We start from the raw sequence: 17,288 nt of genomic DNA on the forward strand, positions 1-17,288 counted from the left end.
TGTGCTTCCATTTCAGATTATTAGTGTGAAAGTGTTGCTTAGAAGAATGAAAATGTGAGTTAAGTCCGGTGTGAAAACCCCTTGTGTAGTCTTGTTAAGCTGGATTATTTTCTGGTTAAGTTAAACCAGAACTTGCAGCCTTGCTTCAATATATCTAAACAAGCAGGGCAATAATCCAATCAATTCCCAGTGGACAAAATGAAGTCCAAAAAGTCATGTCCTAATAAGAAAAAAAAACTAATGTGACTTTCAATTAAGTGGGACATTTAAAAAGCACTTTCAAAACCACATCTGGCTCTTTTAAAGGGCCGTATTTAAATTTTTTGGTCTATATATGTTTGCACGAGTGTGTTGCAGTTTTGGTTTGGGTTTCTTTTTGTTGATAACTAAATGCACATATAACCTGAAGACTTTTTTTTTTTCATATGAACATTTTCTTATAAAAGCATAAACCACAACATAACCTCAAACATTTTATTAATTTTCCACATAACTTGGAAACAATCTCATAAATCATTGCGTAAGAAAGGGCATGCGTCGGCATGCAATGATCTCACAACATGATATCACTGGATGAGTAGTATAAAATATACAATAGCAGTTTATCATTCATTAATTTAGATAATGTCAGTCAGGTCCCACTGAGAAACATAAGCTGGTATTTTTACACTGCTTTCAGTCCCAATTGGTATCTAAGTTGCTGGACAGAGAGACAGGCAGAAAATCACACAGAGTAACAGCAGAAGAGAACAGGCTAACAAACATGCTGTAAAAATCTCCACAGGCTTAGGCTCAGTTCGTAAGCCAACTTGATTTGTTCAGAGGTGGGGTGGGAGAGAGAGACGAACCGTTTCTCGTGACCTCTGTATGAGCGGCCACCTGTACACAACCTGCTCGCTGGGATGGTTTCTCAATTAAAAAAGGCACTCAGCATATCAATGATATCTTGCAAACGTGTTCAAATATGTTAAGTGTTCAGTAATATAGAATAATATAATATATCCAAAGCAGTGGTCATAAGGTAACAGTCTCAAACTTTATCGAGAATGAGTCGGAATACTCAACCGCTGCTGCACCCCTGTTGTACTTTTATGTCATCTAGCAGATCATGTGGTGTACGAGAAAACACAGACGTTTCTTTTGTAGTGAGTCTGGCATAGCAGTGTTTCGATGGTGAATCAGTGAGTCAAAATGAACTACACGACTGGATTGTGCTGAAATTCAGTGACTATTACTGTATTTGCTAAAGGAGGTGGATTTGTTTGAGTGGAAGTAATTCTGCAGGCTTATTTGTGTATGAGTTTAATCATGACAATGCACTATGATGAAGCCCTTTAAGACAGCTGTAACCACAGACTTATAGTTTGTCGAATCTGGGTATGTAGATGAGAGAGTTGGATGACGTAATGATCGTCTGCAGCGATCGTATAGGGCTGCACCCTGGAATACAGTGGGAAGAGGGCATGTGGTTTTGGACTGGTTGATTATATGTATATTAGTGTGAACTGCACCTTACATCAACTATATCAAAGTACATAAAACCACAAGACCATCTCTGCACAATAATCGTCTCGTTACTCAATGTCTCAGGCCTGATGTGCATTTGAAAAGAAAACAAACAAGTCCCAAATATTCTTTCGCAACCGTTAAAGATGTGGTAAAACATATCAGACGTGCTCTGCATATTAAAAAAACCTAAATGTGCATAATACTTGAGTTCTACAGAATATTGTGAATGGATCTTTATTATGAGTGGTGGGAAAAAAGGTAAGCAAAGTTAACTAATGTGTTGTAATAGAATTATAGAATAAATTGAACAATAAAAGAAGTTAACAATTTACATGAACTTGCCCAACTTACACAGACATTTACTACTGTAATTGTTTGGGTTCCTTATATTAAAATAGTGGTGCTAAGTGTTCATTGTGTGCATATCTTATATCTCTTGATGATGATCAATGCTGTTATTGACATTCTATAGGCCATATGATTAAATAAAGAAATGAATAAACAAAATGGCTACACCGATGTTGAGTAATATCACCATGACCACCAGGACAGAGCTGGAGCCCTGTAGGACAAGAGAAAAGAACGTTATTAGACACACTTTATACTGCAGATCTGTTCTTTAAACATTAAATATCATACACACAGCTAAATATCATTTACTACTGCCCACTTTAAAAAATCTGCTCCACAAGTAGCTTGATAAACAATCTGACTGAACTGATTCATTCACAATACTTTACGGGAGTAAGGTTGTCAATTTTTTGTGTATTTAGTGCGATAATTGTGACTTCCCCAACTGATGGAGCTGTAGTTTTGATTCTGCATCGATTCAGAGATTTTCAAAATGCATTGTTATTCTTTCCTGAATCTATTCTGAGCTTAGTTTTTAACAGCAGATGGCACTGTATTCATTACAAACAGCCATACTCTGCTCACCTCCAATTCCTTATGCACACCACTCGAACCAAAATCATTCATTACACTTACGAAAGGATTAAGTGAATTACAAGAGTGCTCATAGTGAGTTGTGTTAAAATTAGTCTTAAGATATCCACTTGACTCTCAGTTATGATATTTAGTTTGTTGCTGTGCTTTAATAATCTCTACAATTACCATAACCCTAAACCCATCCCTTACAACAGGGGTCTCAAACTCGCAAGATTGGCAGGGGGCCATTTCTGTGACTGACAATTCATAGGAAGGCCATTTTAAAAAGTGGAAACCTGATGCAATATATGCAATTTAGGCGGTGTAATTTTCATGACGAACAAGTTTCTACCGACGAAAACTAGATGAAAACAAAATAAAAAGTAAGTGCTGATGACGACAACAACTATAATATACAAACATTTTTGTTGACTAATAAAAACAAGACGAGAATGTGATTGAGGGATGCATTTTTGTATTAGAATAATTTTGGTATTAGAATAATCAGAATAATTATTGGTGCGTGACGCACATTTGAAAGTAACTGGTATAGCCTCTCGCTGACCTAGTAGAGAATTTACTCAGTTAGACAGTAAAAGGTATTAAATCGGTTAGTTTTAAATTCATACGATCATGGCATTCATTATCGCAAGGAAGCTATTTCCTCACGTGTTTCATTTTAGCTGCGGCTACAGTTTTGCTAACCCGCTAACATGCGCTGTTCACGCAATGTTTCCATTTGCTACGATTGTCATGACAACAACCATTTACAGTGTACCTGCACAAAACAAAACTGCTTTATTCAGGACGTCATACAGCGATTCAATGATTATTTCTTATGTCTGTAAAGATGTAATGATACTGTAGTGCTAATCTCCTCTTAACAGGAAGTCAAAATAACAAAACTACCTTAAAGTGAAGCGCACATTTTACATATTACTTATGATATAATTAAACAATACATATCCCATTTTTGGTCTTTAATGGAATGCTATTTCCATGTTTTAATTAGACTGTTTTTTTAATTTTAAGTTAGACTATTTTGTATAAATAAATGTATACAATATTTTAAATAAATTCCAATTATATTAAACCAATACATATTTTAGTCAACTAAATATACTACTAGAGTAGATTTAGTCAACTAAAATATTATGAAATTTAGTTGACTAAAACTAGATTAAAACTAAAACGATTCAAAAGTCTAAAATATGACTGAAACTAAAATGGAATTTTAGTCATAAGACTAAGACTAAAGCTAAATTAAAATTTGCTGTCAAAATTGACACTGACAACAGACATTAGGTTTATATTTCAAGCAATAACTATTAACAGTGATAATGTAATCAGCACGTTTTTCGCATTACACAGATGTTTAAATATATTAGTGGCAGTTGCGTGTATGGCAGAGCAGTTGACACACACTCAGTAGTCATTTATCTACAGACTATATGCAATCAAAACTCCAGCCTTTTGTTTCTTGTACATATTGATGGGTTAGTTAATATTGCTATGAAAATACTAAAAATAATAGACATAATAATAATAATTATTATTATTATTATTCTGTCCAAAATGAATTGTTGCTTAACCAAAAATTGAACAGATAGTGTAAGAACAGCAGAAAGCCATTTAGGGAACTTTAGTGACTTTACTGGCAATTTTGTAAAACTCAGTTCTGTTCAAACAGCAGTACAATTTTTTAGTTTTTTTTAATAAATGTTAATTTTTTTTTTCTTAATAAGCATATGAGAAAAATCTATCAAATAAGACAATTTGAATTGAGTACTAGCAAAATTATCATATTTGTTACACCACCAACATATTTTAAGCCATGAAGAAGTGTATGATAACAAGTATACAGGTGGTATAAAAGAATACAGGTTTTGAACACATAGAGCACATCCGAACACATTTCAACGTTTTAATCAGCCCTATAAATAATCCTACTTACAATGGAAGTCCCTCCCTCTTGGAGGCCTGGATTGTGAGCTTGCGATTGTGCGTCCTAAAATATGTGTGGGTCTGCAAGTCTGCAGTTACATATTATTGGCTTCGTTGTGAGAATGTGAATGGTTAAAAAATTGCCTATAGCTCCATTTGCTGTTGAAAATGAAGCTCTGGAGTAATTCAGTAGAGATTATTGATGCATTTTGAAAATATCTGAATTGATGCTGAGTCGATTTCTCAAAAGATTTTTTGATACAGCACTAGTTCTGCACCAGGAACCGAACTACTAACTCTCTCCATGCTTTTTATTTTTTTTTTAGGTTAGTACTCTGCATCACACATCTACTTTATCACATCTTTGGATTCTGAGACTCTTTACTACTGCAGAACAAGGATAACAGTACCCCATATCAAACAACAATGAAATTGTGGATTGCCTGAAAATTGTGTTAACCCCATGGAAGCATTTTCTGCCAATAATGAGATAAACACTGAGTCTCATTCACTTATAAATGCATATGTTTTTCATATTTATACACATTTGAACTTCTCATGAAAACTTTCCGACCTCATCACAACAAATTTGAATTGTTTTCTAGAAGCACGCTTATGCACTAGATTAGTCATTCGCATAATACACGGGCAAACAAACTCCATATAAGGGCTTTGCACAAAGTGGCACTTGTCCAGAGAAAATTATAAGAACACAAATTACGAATTAAGAAAGGGCAATTATGGTAGCAAAACAAAAGACAAAGAACTTTAACGGTAATGTAGGTTCTGATGTTGGATGTGGAACATGCTTTCAGATCTGAAAATGGGAGATGCATTTTTGTTGACTTTAGAAAAGAGTATTTTTAAAAGAGCAGAGGGCTGGGCATTTTATGATGCTAAGCATCCATTGCATTAACGGTCTTGATGCACAGAGTTGACTTTTCTAAATGCAGACGCGCAGAGCGCTCCGTCAAAACATGAGTCACAGCACACAAATGCAAGGCGCATGCAAGGCACATAAACACTGCACAAAACAATTGATGCCAATAGAAATCATTTCTAAAGGCACCTCTCGTTTCAAAAAAAAAAACAAAAAAAAAAAACATGATTTTGTGATTGAGGCATGAATAATCTTTCATCACTCTCAGGAAACATGTCTGTACACTAAATACGCAATCACAGTTGCCATAACTCCAAACACACAATACTCATTGTTTAAATATTTATAGAGCAGATAATTGTTGCTTAGACCTCTAAATTTATATATATATATATATATATATATATATATATATATATATATATATATATATATATATATATATATATATATATATATTTTTTTTTTTTTTTTTTTTTTTTAATGTCTAGTTACTTTTCAATCACCATGTAAATAACATATCTAATTGTATCTAGGGTTCTTTATACATGTTTATAAGGCCTCAGGGGCAGAGCTTAATTTGAGCCAGATCCTGTTCCGGAAAATGTCAGATATTCGTGTTTTGCATTCCAGTATTTATTTGAATAGATCTGACATTAAATTGTGTGTGGTAAATACCTATGTGCATGGGTGCATGTGTGTGAGAAAGAGAGAATAAGCACAATCGAAGGCTGTGGGGGATCGTGTGTGCGCACACACACATGACGGCCCTCAACAATATTTTCAGCCCATTAGCTTTCTTATGTTTACAATCACTCTCATTGAATGGTGATTATTGTTTTCTGTGCAGTGAGCAGCGGAAATAAACACTGGCATAGTGGCCCACATAAATAATATTTGTATATTCAAAATGGCAAAGAGGCATACATATATTTTTTTAAAGCCACGAGTAAATCTGATAATGAGCCTGATCTTTAAAAGATGAAACTGCACGAATGGATCAGAATAGCTGGAGACAGAAGCAAAACAATCTCAAGTCAGTCCGAAAACATGACAGAAGAGGTAACTGTGGGCTCTTCTTAAAGATTTAGTCATTTATTTTTTACCCAGCACATAATAGTGAAGTGAACTGAATAATGATTGTTCATACGTTTACGATGATTTTATTAACCATGACTGACCTAAAACATCATATGGCACAAAATAATTAAAGACTGTTCAAAAATGTGATGCTCTTTTTTGCGCTATCTGCGTTTAATGATGTCATGTTTTGGGAGAACTGAATTTGGTGGATGTCGGTCACGGTAAGTTTTATTTTCTGGATTTGTTCCGGGAATTATTAATTTACAAATTAAGCTCTGCTCAGGGGTACATGATTATTAAGTGTGGTATAAGTAGTTTTTCTTTTAAATCATACATTTTGAATTATTTTAGTACAAAAGTTTTGATGAATCATGATTTATTAGTGAAAATGTCTGTACGCTCACTTTACACATTAATTTGTGCATAGACAAGTTTAATAAATGACACTCATTGTCTTGTGGCTTCTACTTAAAAATATTGTTTGCTTACGTTTTAAGTCTTGTAATAAATCTATGCTGCGTAAATCTGTAAATATATGTTTAATTAGCAGAACCGAAACCCCCGAAGCAGTATTCTGTTTACTTACTGAGTTTGTCTTTATCAGGTTTAGTTGCTCTCCTTCTTGTTCCAGTGGTTCTAAAGAAGACGTTAAAGGGGGTGAAAGAGTAATGTCCCTGTGCAAAGGCCATTCCTCCACATCAACCCCAACATTCAAAGTGTCAAGCATCTGCACAGAGTCCATGGATCCCTCCCTGGCTGCAAGACCCCACTCTTTGCCTTCTTGATTTCGCTGACGTAGTCTCTGCAAATTGTGCCCTTGGAGACCCGAGCATTTCATGCCAGAGCCAAAGTTCTGTTGAGAAAGGGAGTCTAGGGGCTGGAACCTCATTTCAACCCGATAATCATTTTCCCCTTCTTTCTCCTGCGGATGTGAATGAGAAGAGATCCACTGGGAATTGTTTTCAACAGTCCATTCCAGAGTGGAGTTGTTGGCCCCACGGTCTGAGAGCTGGTATGCATTTAAGCTAGGCTCACCAATCGTATGATTGGTGAAGGACTTTCGTGGCTTGTGGTTTGAGTGGACATGCTCGTGTTGTTTGTGATAGGAGGAAACATGCTCTTGGGGGTTATAATGATAAGAAACGTGTGGTTTTTCATGTGCAGAAATAAACTCCTTTGGTTTGTGATTGGTGGAAGCATGCTCATTGGTCTTGTGATTGGATAAATTGTTATGACCTGCAGACTTGTGATTGGAATATATGTGCACCTGTGGTTTGAACTTGGAAGATTCGCAATCAACAGAGTTGTGATTGGATGGTTTATGCTCTCGTTCTCGCTCCCTAGAAATTGCATGTTCCCGTGTTTTCTGATTTAAGGAAACATGCTTCCAGGGCTTTTGATTGGAGGACATTTGATCCCAGACCTTCTCAGGGGCCATATGCTCGATGGGCTTGTGGTTAGAGGAGCCGTTCTCCCATGGATGATGAGTTGAGTTTTCATGCCCATTAATGTGACCGATCTCCTCTTCCAGCAGGGATGGAGTTGTGGAACGACTGCTCTCCCCTTTGCTTCCTCTTCTGTGAGGATACATCTCAGCCGTCCAGCTGTTAGCCCCAGCTCTCGTGCTGTCTATGCCTCTGCCTTCCACTAGAACCTGAATCTCAGCCCCTCCTTGTTCGTCCACTGCACTCTGACGCATAAAACAAGCATTCCTGTTGCGATGAGTAGGGGGACTGCAGGGTGGCGATGAGGGACTGCTCAAAACTGGGCTCAGGTCTGGCGTTTGGACTGGGGGTGTTGTGTCTGGTGTGCAGAGCTCGGGGCTGTCTGTGCCAGTGGAGACCACCTCATGGTCTTTCTCTTTCCTATCATGATGCTTTGGTCTCTGGCATTCCAGTCCTAGTTAACAGAAATAATAAGACATGGTCACATTAAGGAACGGATTATACAATAATATTGTAATCACCAAGTGTTTTTTGCCAAGTTAGATTTCTCTTACATGAAATTTGACTTGGCTGATGCTTATATTGGGCGAACATTACATGTGCCGAACTACCTCACTTGTTTTCATTCCTACAACAGGGGTCAACAACCCTGTTCCTAAAGAGCTACATTCCTGATTAAACAAACCTGAACCAATTAGCACCTGAAGCAGCAAGTGTGTTTGGTCAGGGTTGCAGTTGAAATCTGCAGGAAGGTAGAGCTCCAGAAACCGAGTTGGTGACCTCTGTCCAAGAACTACTGCCAGAACTAAATTAGCTATTACTACAAAGTAGACACAAACCTACTGTAACACAATAGGAACTATTGGTGAAATATGGATTTGGCAAATGCTAATAATAAAAACTCTTGTCAGAATATTTTAATGTCTTACAAGACTATTACAAAAAGCTAATGTAGGAGCATTTACCTGTCACCTTTGTCTGAACCAATGCATTATTTGCTCATTGATGTGGTACTACAACAAGTTATGGCAGGTGATTTAGTTCCTTTGTTTGCTCTTTCAATCACATTCCATCTCTATTATCACAACAAAAATAAAACTTTGTTCGCAGAGTCCTCCATCCTCCAGTTGCTGATTTTCTTTTCGCCACATTTCGGCCGCATAAAACACTTCATAGCTCCTACTGATGATGCAAAGGCAACTAAAAACTAAAGAAATTGCGGAGAGGAGTGGGGTAGCTCTTCTTACTGAATTACTACAGTATAACTATCTAGGTGAAAGCCTGTCATTAAAAGGCATTGTGAATTACGATATAACGGGCAGTTCATGATTAGGATTGGAGCTAAACTTTGCAACACAGGGGGTCTCCAGAAACAAAGTTGAAGAAATCAGGTATATAGCATTTTATATGCATTACAGATTTAGCGCTATAGTGTATTTTATCCTACCATTCCCATAGTGATGGAAAGAGGGGGAAAGTTCTTTGGCTATAGCCCTGGCCAGACGACACTCCTCCAGGGCTCTTTGTGCGACTCCCTCTGCAGCCTCTGCCTTTCCTCTAGCATGGCTCATCCTGTAAATAAAGGAAAATATTGCATTATTTAGCATTTATTTTCACTAAAGCAATGTTTTACCAAAAATCAGGCTGGGGCTTCAACTGTGTTTGGCTCAGATGGTCATCAATGTAACTCAGAAGGCCTAAACCAGGGGTCTCCAAACTTGTTTCGGGATGGCCGGTGTCCTGAATAGTTTAGCTCCAACTTTTTTCAACACACCTCCCTGGAAGATACTAGTATACCTAGAAAAAGCTTGATTAGCAGTTTCAAATGTGTTTGATTTGGGTTGGAACTAAAATATGCAGGACACTGGCCCTGGGTTTGGACACCCCTGGCTAAAACGTACCTGGAGGGCTACAATTCCGGGCTACTCTTCACATCAAAAGCTCCAGTAGATTGTAGAACCATTGTCATTAAGGATCTCTATGATTAACAGTACTATGGGTTAGGATGATTTTTGGAGATTAGTTCCAGTCCTAAGCCTGGAGTAGGGCGTGGAGTACCCCTGTGGTATGAATAATTTCGGAGTACTTAAATATATTTGCAGTTTTCAAAGCTATTTGAAGAACTTGGTAACCTGGATCAAGTGTGTTTAATTAAAATAAAAGTTGCAGGACAAATCTGTAGGATCGTGGCCTTCCAGGACTATTTGTTTTGCCCGTTGTTACAACTCTTCACTCCCTAGATAATTCCAAATTGTGATGGATTGCTCTTTTTTGCCACGAATTGCTCTTATATGTTAAAAAACACTTCATGTCTTACCTGGACAATGCAATTTCAGCCTTCTGCTTGGCGATATCTGCAGCTTTCTCAGCAGCTTCCAAAGCACGATCCACCTTTTCCCGGATTTTGCTTGTTCGGAGTGGTATCAGGTTTTTCCGTTTGCCACTCACCAGAACATTCTGCTTGTATTTTCCCTCTTCTTTTGTTCCGTCTGGAAAAGTGGTGCAGCCATAACCGTGCCGCTTATTCCCAAACCATTCGCCTTCATAGTGAAGTCCATCCGAGCGATGACTTACACCCCAACCCGTTCGCATGTCATTTCTCCATTCGCCAGCAAATGTTTCGGTGACAGTGGCATCCACGCTGCCCCCTGCCTCCGCTTCACCTAAGCTGACGTTGGAGTTGATGTCTGAGGCGGCTGAGCTGACGGTGCTCATACCTGCCTCGCTGCAGAAGGAACTCTGCTTGCTTAACTGGCTGGCTAGAGAGCTCTTGGACTCAGACCTCCGCAGTTTTAAACCGCTAAGTATGGACTGTCGGAAGCGGCCTTTCCTCTTCCTGTGCCTGTCTGCTTCACTGTGAGCACATAATACAAAGCCACTGCGGCCAACTGGACTGCCAGATACCCCGCTGACACCAGAGCCATCCTCTGGGGTGGGAGCCCCTTCGCTGTGATCAGACCGTAGGGAGTTTATGGAGGTGCACATAGGGGAGAAGATGATGGCTGCCATGCCATAAGGCACACTCTGTCGCACTCCATAGCCATGGCGCAAACCACTCAACCACTGGCCCTGGTATGTGCCTGCGGGAGGAACGAAGATATTTATAATGATACAAAAAAACAGTGTCACTAGTTTTCAAAAAATTTCTTGCATCGATAAGAAGGTAATTTGAGGTAACGTTTAAAGATAATTTGATTGAACATGCAATAACAATTTGTTATATTTTGTTACTTGATAAAGCTTATATAACTTCCTAAATGCATTACAAATATATGAGATAAATAGGCTACAAACACAAACACACATACAATATATTGTATATACTGTAGTGACAGTGGCATAAATGCAAAAATTCACAGCAGGCAGGGCAGTTAGTTAACTCTCACAGGGTCGGCCACTGAAGCTAAGCATGGCTACATCCGGTCAGTACCTGGATGGGAGACCACATGGGAAAGCTAGGTTGCTGCCGGAAGTGGTGTTAGTGAGAACAGCAGGGGGTGCCAAACCTGCGGTCTGTGTGAGTCCTAACACCCCGGTATAGTGTTGGGGACTCTATACTGTTCCGTGAGCGCTATCTTTCGGATGTTAAACTGAGGTCCTGACTGGTCAAAAATCCCAGGATGTCCTTTGAAAAAGAGTAGAGGTTTAACCCTGGCATCCTGGCAAAATTTGCCCACTGGCGTCCTAACTATCCCAATGTCATAATTGACTTTATCAGTCTGCAGTCTGGTGCAATATGGTTACCATTGTGTCATCCATACTGCACACTGGTGGTGGGTGAGGAGATTTCCCTCTAATGTGTGTAAAGCGCTTTGAGTGTCCATAAAAGTTCTATATAAATGTAAGTAATAAAAAAAATAATTAAAAAAAAACTGTTGAATAACTGCCTCAGTAATAAATAAACAAACACATGAAAAATAAGAATAAAATAATAATAAAACATAGGGCCATAATTATTATTATTAAATGACAATAAAACAATGTGGATTAATTAGTAATATAACAAGAGTGTTATATGATTAAATGCCAAAAGTGATAGAATTACAAAATAAGACACCTCATTTTGATTAACTGATAATGGTGAATGAACACGTTAAGTTGTAATTGTTTTGCTTGATGTATTTAGTCATAAATACAAAATAAGGTCATTATAATGCTCACCTAAGTCTTTTATATTAATGTCTAGCCTTACAGTTGACATGTTTAACCCAGCAGGCACACAACATCATAAGACGTTAATAGTGGGTTAGATCTAGGTCATTACATCAGGTGATCAAAATTTAATGTCTAGCCAGCGTCTAAGGACAACGTTATTTTGACATCCAATTACAACATGAAATTACATTGATAGAAGACATTCATTTTTGTTCGAATTAGTCCCTTTATAATCCAGGATCACCATAGCGAAATGAACTGCAATCTTATACAGCATATGCTTTATGCAGCAGATGCCCTTCCAGCTGCAACCCATCACTGGGAAACATTTATACACACTCATTCACAGCGGACAATTAAGTCTACCCAATATACCTCATTGTTTTGTTCTTGTATTTGTTTTTTTTTTACTTGTTGGGTAAACCGGAGCACCTGGAGAAAACAAACGCAAACACTGGGAAAACATGCAAACTCCACACAGAAATGCCATCTGACCAAGCCAAGACTTGAACCAGCGACCTTCTTGCTGTGAGGCTACCGCACCATCGTGCAGTCCAAATAATAACATATTGACTAAAAATATGACATAATGTATTGCCTCACTGTTGACTTTGATATATCTGGAAGGTTTATATATATATATATATATATATATATATATATATATATATATATATATTTTTTTTTTTTTTTTTGTATTAAGATGCACCTCTCTTGTATATTCCTTCTTTTAGATGTTGGCAAGCCTCTCATGTTAAATGATAAAATATGGACTGAACAAATATGGTGCACTCTGTTTTCTCGCCGTCCACTCTGAAACTCTAGAATTATATTTTATTTTTATGTTGTTGTTTTTTTCTTATTTCTTATTTCTTTTCTTTCAATGTCATGTTTGTGGTCAGGTAGGGGTAATGTAACGCTTTAAATTGTAATTACAAATACTCAATAACTATTTTTTTTTTTTTAATTACGTTGATACTTGGCTGATTTTAGGTTGTGTTTGAAAGTGACCAAAATCCAACATCTGAAAGATGTCATTGTGGTAACATCCACACAACATCAAGGTATAATATGATTAGACGTTGATATTTAGTTGCTTTTAGGTTGGACGTTGGACAATGACGTCAGCCTGATATTGGGTTCTGATGTCAAGCCGATTTTCATTTCCAAACAAAACCCAACATGCCCCTGACATTGGGGAACAACATCAATATGACATCATGTTGACGCCCTGTGTCTGCTGGGTATGTATTGCAAATAAACAATAAGTGCAGGCTAAGTAAATATAAATTTATTACCCTTGTTTCATTAATTTATTAATTTATTTATTAAATATTGTTTATTACCCAGACATTCAAAATGAGAAATTGCTCTTACAAACAATGTAAGTTTACTTAATCATAATATTATGTTTTACTTGACTTTATGTTTTACTTAATTATTAATATTTTTTAAAACATAAAATTAATTTTATGTTTACAGATTAATAGTAATAATAATAATAATAATAATAATAATAATAATAATAATAATAATAATAATAATAATAATAATAACAATAATAGGTCTTCGCTGCTAGCCAAAGCTACATTTTAATTAATGTCAACAAACTAATTGAATGGACAGGCTGAAATGTAACAGATGCTGCTTATAGTATAGGCAAAGTTTCTGTCCAGGGTGCTGAAATGTTGCACATGAGTTATGTCGCGGGTGGTTCACAAAAATATCACAGTCCTGATTAGTTACCCAGCGAAATTGCTAAAGGCAGATCACACATTGATCGGATTCAGCTTTGAATGCAAGTCTAAACCCATCTTTCAAATAAAGAGGACGTCTGTTACGTGGCGCAAACACAAAGCGTTCACTTCTGTTACCAAATCCCCTATCATGTGTAACGACGCTGTTCATGACCAAAACACAATTCCACTGTTTTCCGCATTCTCCGTCGTTTAAACGCCAGGAAGCGGATTACACAAGAATGCGAATCAGCCAATCAGCGAGAGCAGCGAAGAGTCTCTATTGGCACAAATGACCCGCTGCCTGTAGGTTTCCATGGCAATTTATTGTAAATAAGCGTGTGTTTCCGATGCGCGTGATGAATTAGTTCCTAAGGTGAAACTTAACAGATGAATTATTTTCTGATGAACGCATTTTCGGTAAGCCAGAATGTGTTTGATATTGTAGAGTAAATAAGGAGTCGAATAACTGTTAGACCACATCATTATAAATTTGAACATTATACACATCACATTATATATTTGTAATGAGATACATTATATATACACATTACATTATATATTTGTATTAAGATACATTATATACACACATTACATTATATATTTATAATAAGATACATTATATATATACACATACAAGATACAAAAAAGTGATGTTTTGAGAAATAATCTTCATGCCACTTGCACATTTCGGTGGTCTTTTTCTAGTTTAGCTAATAAATCTAGCTCTAATTCAACAAATAAATCACAGATGAATGTGTGTCAAATTACTGTATTGATTGGAAGCTCATTTGTCTTCAACAGACCAATTCCCAAACATATGGGCGGCATTTTAAAAGTGAATAAGCCTTGTTTGGCTATCCAGTGTATAGGGTTAGTTTACACTCCACAAGATTTTGTCTGCTTCACTGTAAGCACATAATACAAAGCCATTGCAGCCAACTGGACTGCCAGATACCTCACTGACACCAGAGCCATTTTCTGGTGGTGGGGGTTCCTTCGCTGTGATCAGATTGTAGGTAGTTTATGGAGGTGAACATAAAGGAGAAGATGATGGCTGCCATCTGACTAATTCAACAACTAAATCACAGATGAATGTGTGTCAAATGACTGTATTGACTGGAAGCTCATTTAATGTCAACAGACCAGTTCCCAAACATATGGGCGGCATTTTAAAAGTGGATAAGCCTTGTTTGGCTATCCAGTGTATAGGGGTAGTTTACACTCCACAAGATTCTGCATATATGGACAAGCATAACCATTTGGTTAAAAGTTTTAGCTACATTTGAAGCCAAAAACCTCAATGTGCCATCTAAAATTTTCTTCTTAAATTAGGATCTTGTCAGGCTCATGTGTGTAGGTTTAACAATTCCACTTTTATAGCAATAAAGAAGTTCTTTTCTTTGCTATCAAAGTGAAATAACTGAACACAAACATAAAAAATTCACCTTTTTAGAAGCAAATTTACAACACAACTTAGATGCCTCTGAATTCTTCATTTTTAACCCAAACACTATATTTTTATCCATATTTTACCTAAAATTTAGATGCTTTTCATGAAATTATCTGATCTGATATAAAGGAGATGATTAGATTCTCACCTCCGTCCGAATAGGTTTCCGATCCATATCCATCCTGTAAGCCGTTGCTCCATGTGCCTTCATAACGGGAGCCGCTGCTAGTGCTCTCCAACTTCCCGTACCTGCCTTTGAACCCCTGCGTCCATTCCCCCTTGTACTCCCACCTCCCTTTGCTCTCCACACCAATGCCGTGCCTCTTGCCCTGCGCCCAGGTTCCTTTATAACTGTTCCCACTGGGCCACGTGTAAACTCCGAGAACTTCAAACCCATGGCTCCAGGCCCCTGCATACTCGCCCTGGCCCTGGGGCCCAGTGCAGACCCCTCGGCCATGAGCCTTGCCCTGTTCCCACCCTCCACAGTACGACCCCCCATCATCAAAGTCAAACCTGCCTCCAGTGGACATGCATGAAACAGGTTTTGGCAAATCTTCAGAATGTCAAGTGGAAAAAATGCAATTGGCAAGCAAAACAATGGTAAGAAAAAGAGCAAGAGAAAGAGGAAGACTGGGATAGGCAAGGCAGGAAGTGTTACAGCAAAAAATTCAAGTAGAACGCATAGAGAGGACAAAAAAACAGTGCTTTTTAGGTATAGGTGTTTTAAAGGGATGAGAACGGCTTTACCAGGCTACCATCCTGGTGTTATAGCTCCCGCCGGTTTGTGCACAGGCTTTGGTAATGGATGTCTTTATTGTGCATGCTACTTCCAACAGGCATGCAGATGGTGAGCTTCTCCCTTCCTCTCTGCACAGTCCCAACAGGCTGAGGCACACAGCCGCGCTCCGCGTTCCCTGCGTGGAGATCAGCAGGCAAACAAGGCCTAGTTTTTTTCCACAGCCGAAGAGATCCACACAGCAGCAGCATTGATACACTCAATCAGACATTACACGGCCCCCAAATGCACCGCTCCGGCTGGCAAAAATGCAGAGATGCAGGAGGGCATCCGTTGCCTCGATGCATGAAGGATGTCAAGGCCTCCCTCTAGATCATCTTTTCCAAACCAAAATGACTGTATTTCCCTTGCTTATGTGTTATAAAAGATGAATCTGGCACAGCATTTTTTCCTAATGCTGCTCCCTCTCGCTCTCTTTTCCCTTCTGCGCTCCTGCTGTGATGTAGAGGTGAAGCTTCTCTCCTGGAAGACTGGTTGAAAGCGTCCAAAAATAAATAGGTTTTAGTCCTCTTTGGTGCTCTCCTCCTTCACGTTTATGTGCATATTTAAAGGTGTGTAGCCATGATGGTCTGAGCCATATGATGTTGAGTGTCTCTAGAATTTGCTCATTACAGGACTGTTCCACCCCAACCCTTTCCCCTCCCCCACTCATGCTCTCCTTGTTCTTCTTAAAGGGATAGAGGCGGAGAAAGTCATATGCATACAATGGCTTCCCTAATCATCACCATTCTTTATAACCCTTTTCCTTATGGCTGTAATGATAGCTTCATAATAGCATAATGTTTGTTGTTCAGTTTTTCCAGCAAGCATTGGATTAGAAATGGAGTTATAGTATAGAAGTGTAGTATAGTATAGAATCGCATAGCATTTAAAATGCAACAACCAGTAAAACATGTATATATACAGCTGAAGTCAGAATTATTAGCTCCCCTTTGAAGTTGTTTTTCTTCTTAGATATTTTCCAAATGATGTTTAACAGAGCAAGGACATTTTCATAGTATGTCTGATAATATTTTTTCTTCTTTGAGAAAGTCTTATTTTTTATTTTGGCTAGAATAAAAGCATTTTTTAATTAAAAAAAATGTTGAGGTCAAAATCATTAGCCTCTTTAAGCTATATTTTTTCCTATAGTCTACAGAACAAACCATCGTTATACAATAACTTGCCTAATTACCCTAACCTGCCTAGTTAACCTAATTAACCTAGTTAAGCCTTTAAATGTCACTTTGAGCTGTATAGAAGTGTCTTGAAAAAGATCTAGTCAAATATTGTTTATTGTCATCATGATAAAATAAATCAGTTATGAGAAATGAGTTATTAAAACTATTATATTTAGAAATGTGTTGAAAAAATCTGCTCT

At 37.7% G+C, this 17,288-nt stretch overlaps 1 protein-coding gene across 2 annotated transcripts; it reads right to left on the reverse strand.

Annotated features, from left to right (window-relative positions):
- Window positions 1–460: 460 nt before the first annotated feature.
- Window positions 461–16,551, reverse strand: jph3a (junctophilin 3a). Of its 2 annotated transcripts, none has more exons than XM_087261915.1 (5): window positions 15,281–16,551; window positions 10,106–10,868; window positions 9,236–9,360; window positions 6,930–8,242; window positions 461–2,071 (listed from the first exon to the last, which is right to left on the reverse strand). In XM_087261915.1, the coding sequence occupies exons 1-5, from the start codon at window positions 15,660–15,662 to the stop codon at window positions 1,991–1,993; spliced, it is 2,664 nt and encodes an 887-aa protein (XP_087118041.1). In that variant the 5' UTR covers window positions 15,663–16,551; the 3' UTR covers window positions 461–1,990. The 2 variants fall into 2 exon arrangements, with proteins under 2 accessions (XP_087118041.1, XP_087118042.1); XM_087261916.1 differs by lacking the exon at window positions 15,281–16,551 and adding an exon at window positions 13,533–14,155.
- Window positions 16,552–17,288: the final 737 nt, after the last annotated feature.

This window comes from Danio rerio, chromosome 7 (genome assembly GCF_052040795.2).
Source record: "Danio rerio strain M-AB ecotype USA chromosome 7, GRCz13ab, whole genome shotgun sequence".
Taxonomy (NCBI): Eukaryota; Metazoa; Chordata; class Actinopteri; order Cypriniformes; family Danionidae; genus Danio; species Danio rerio.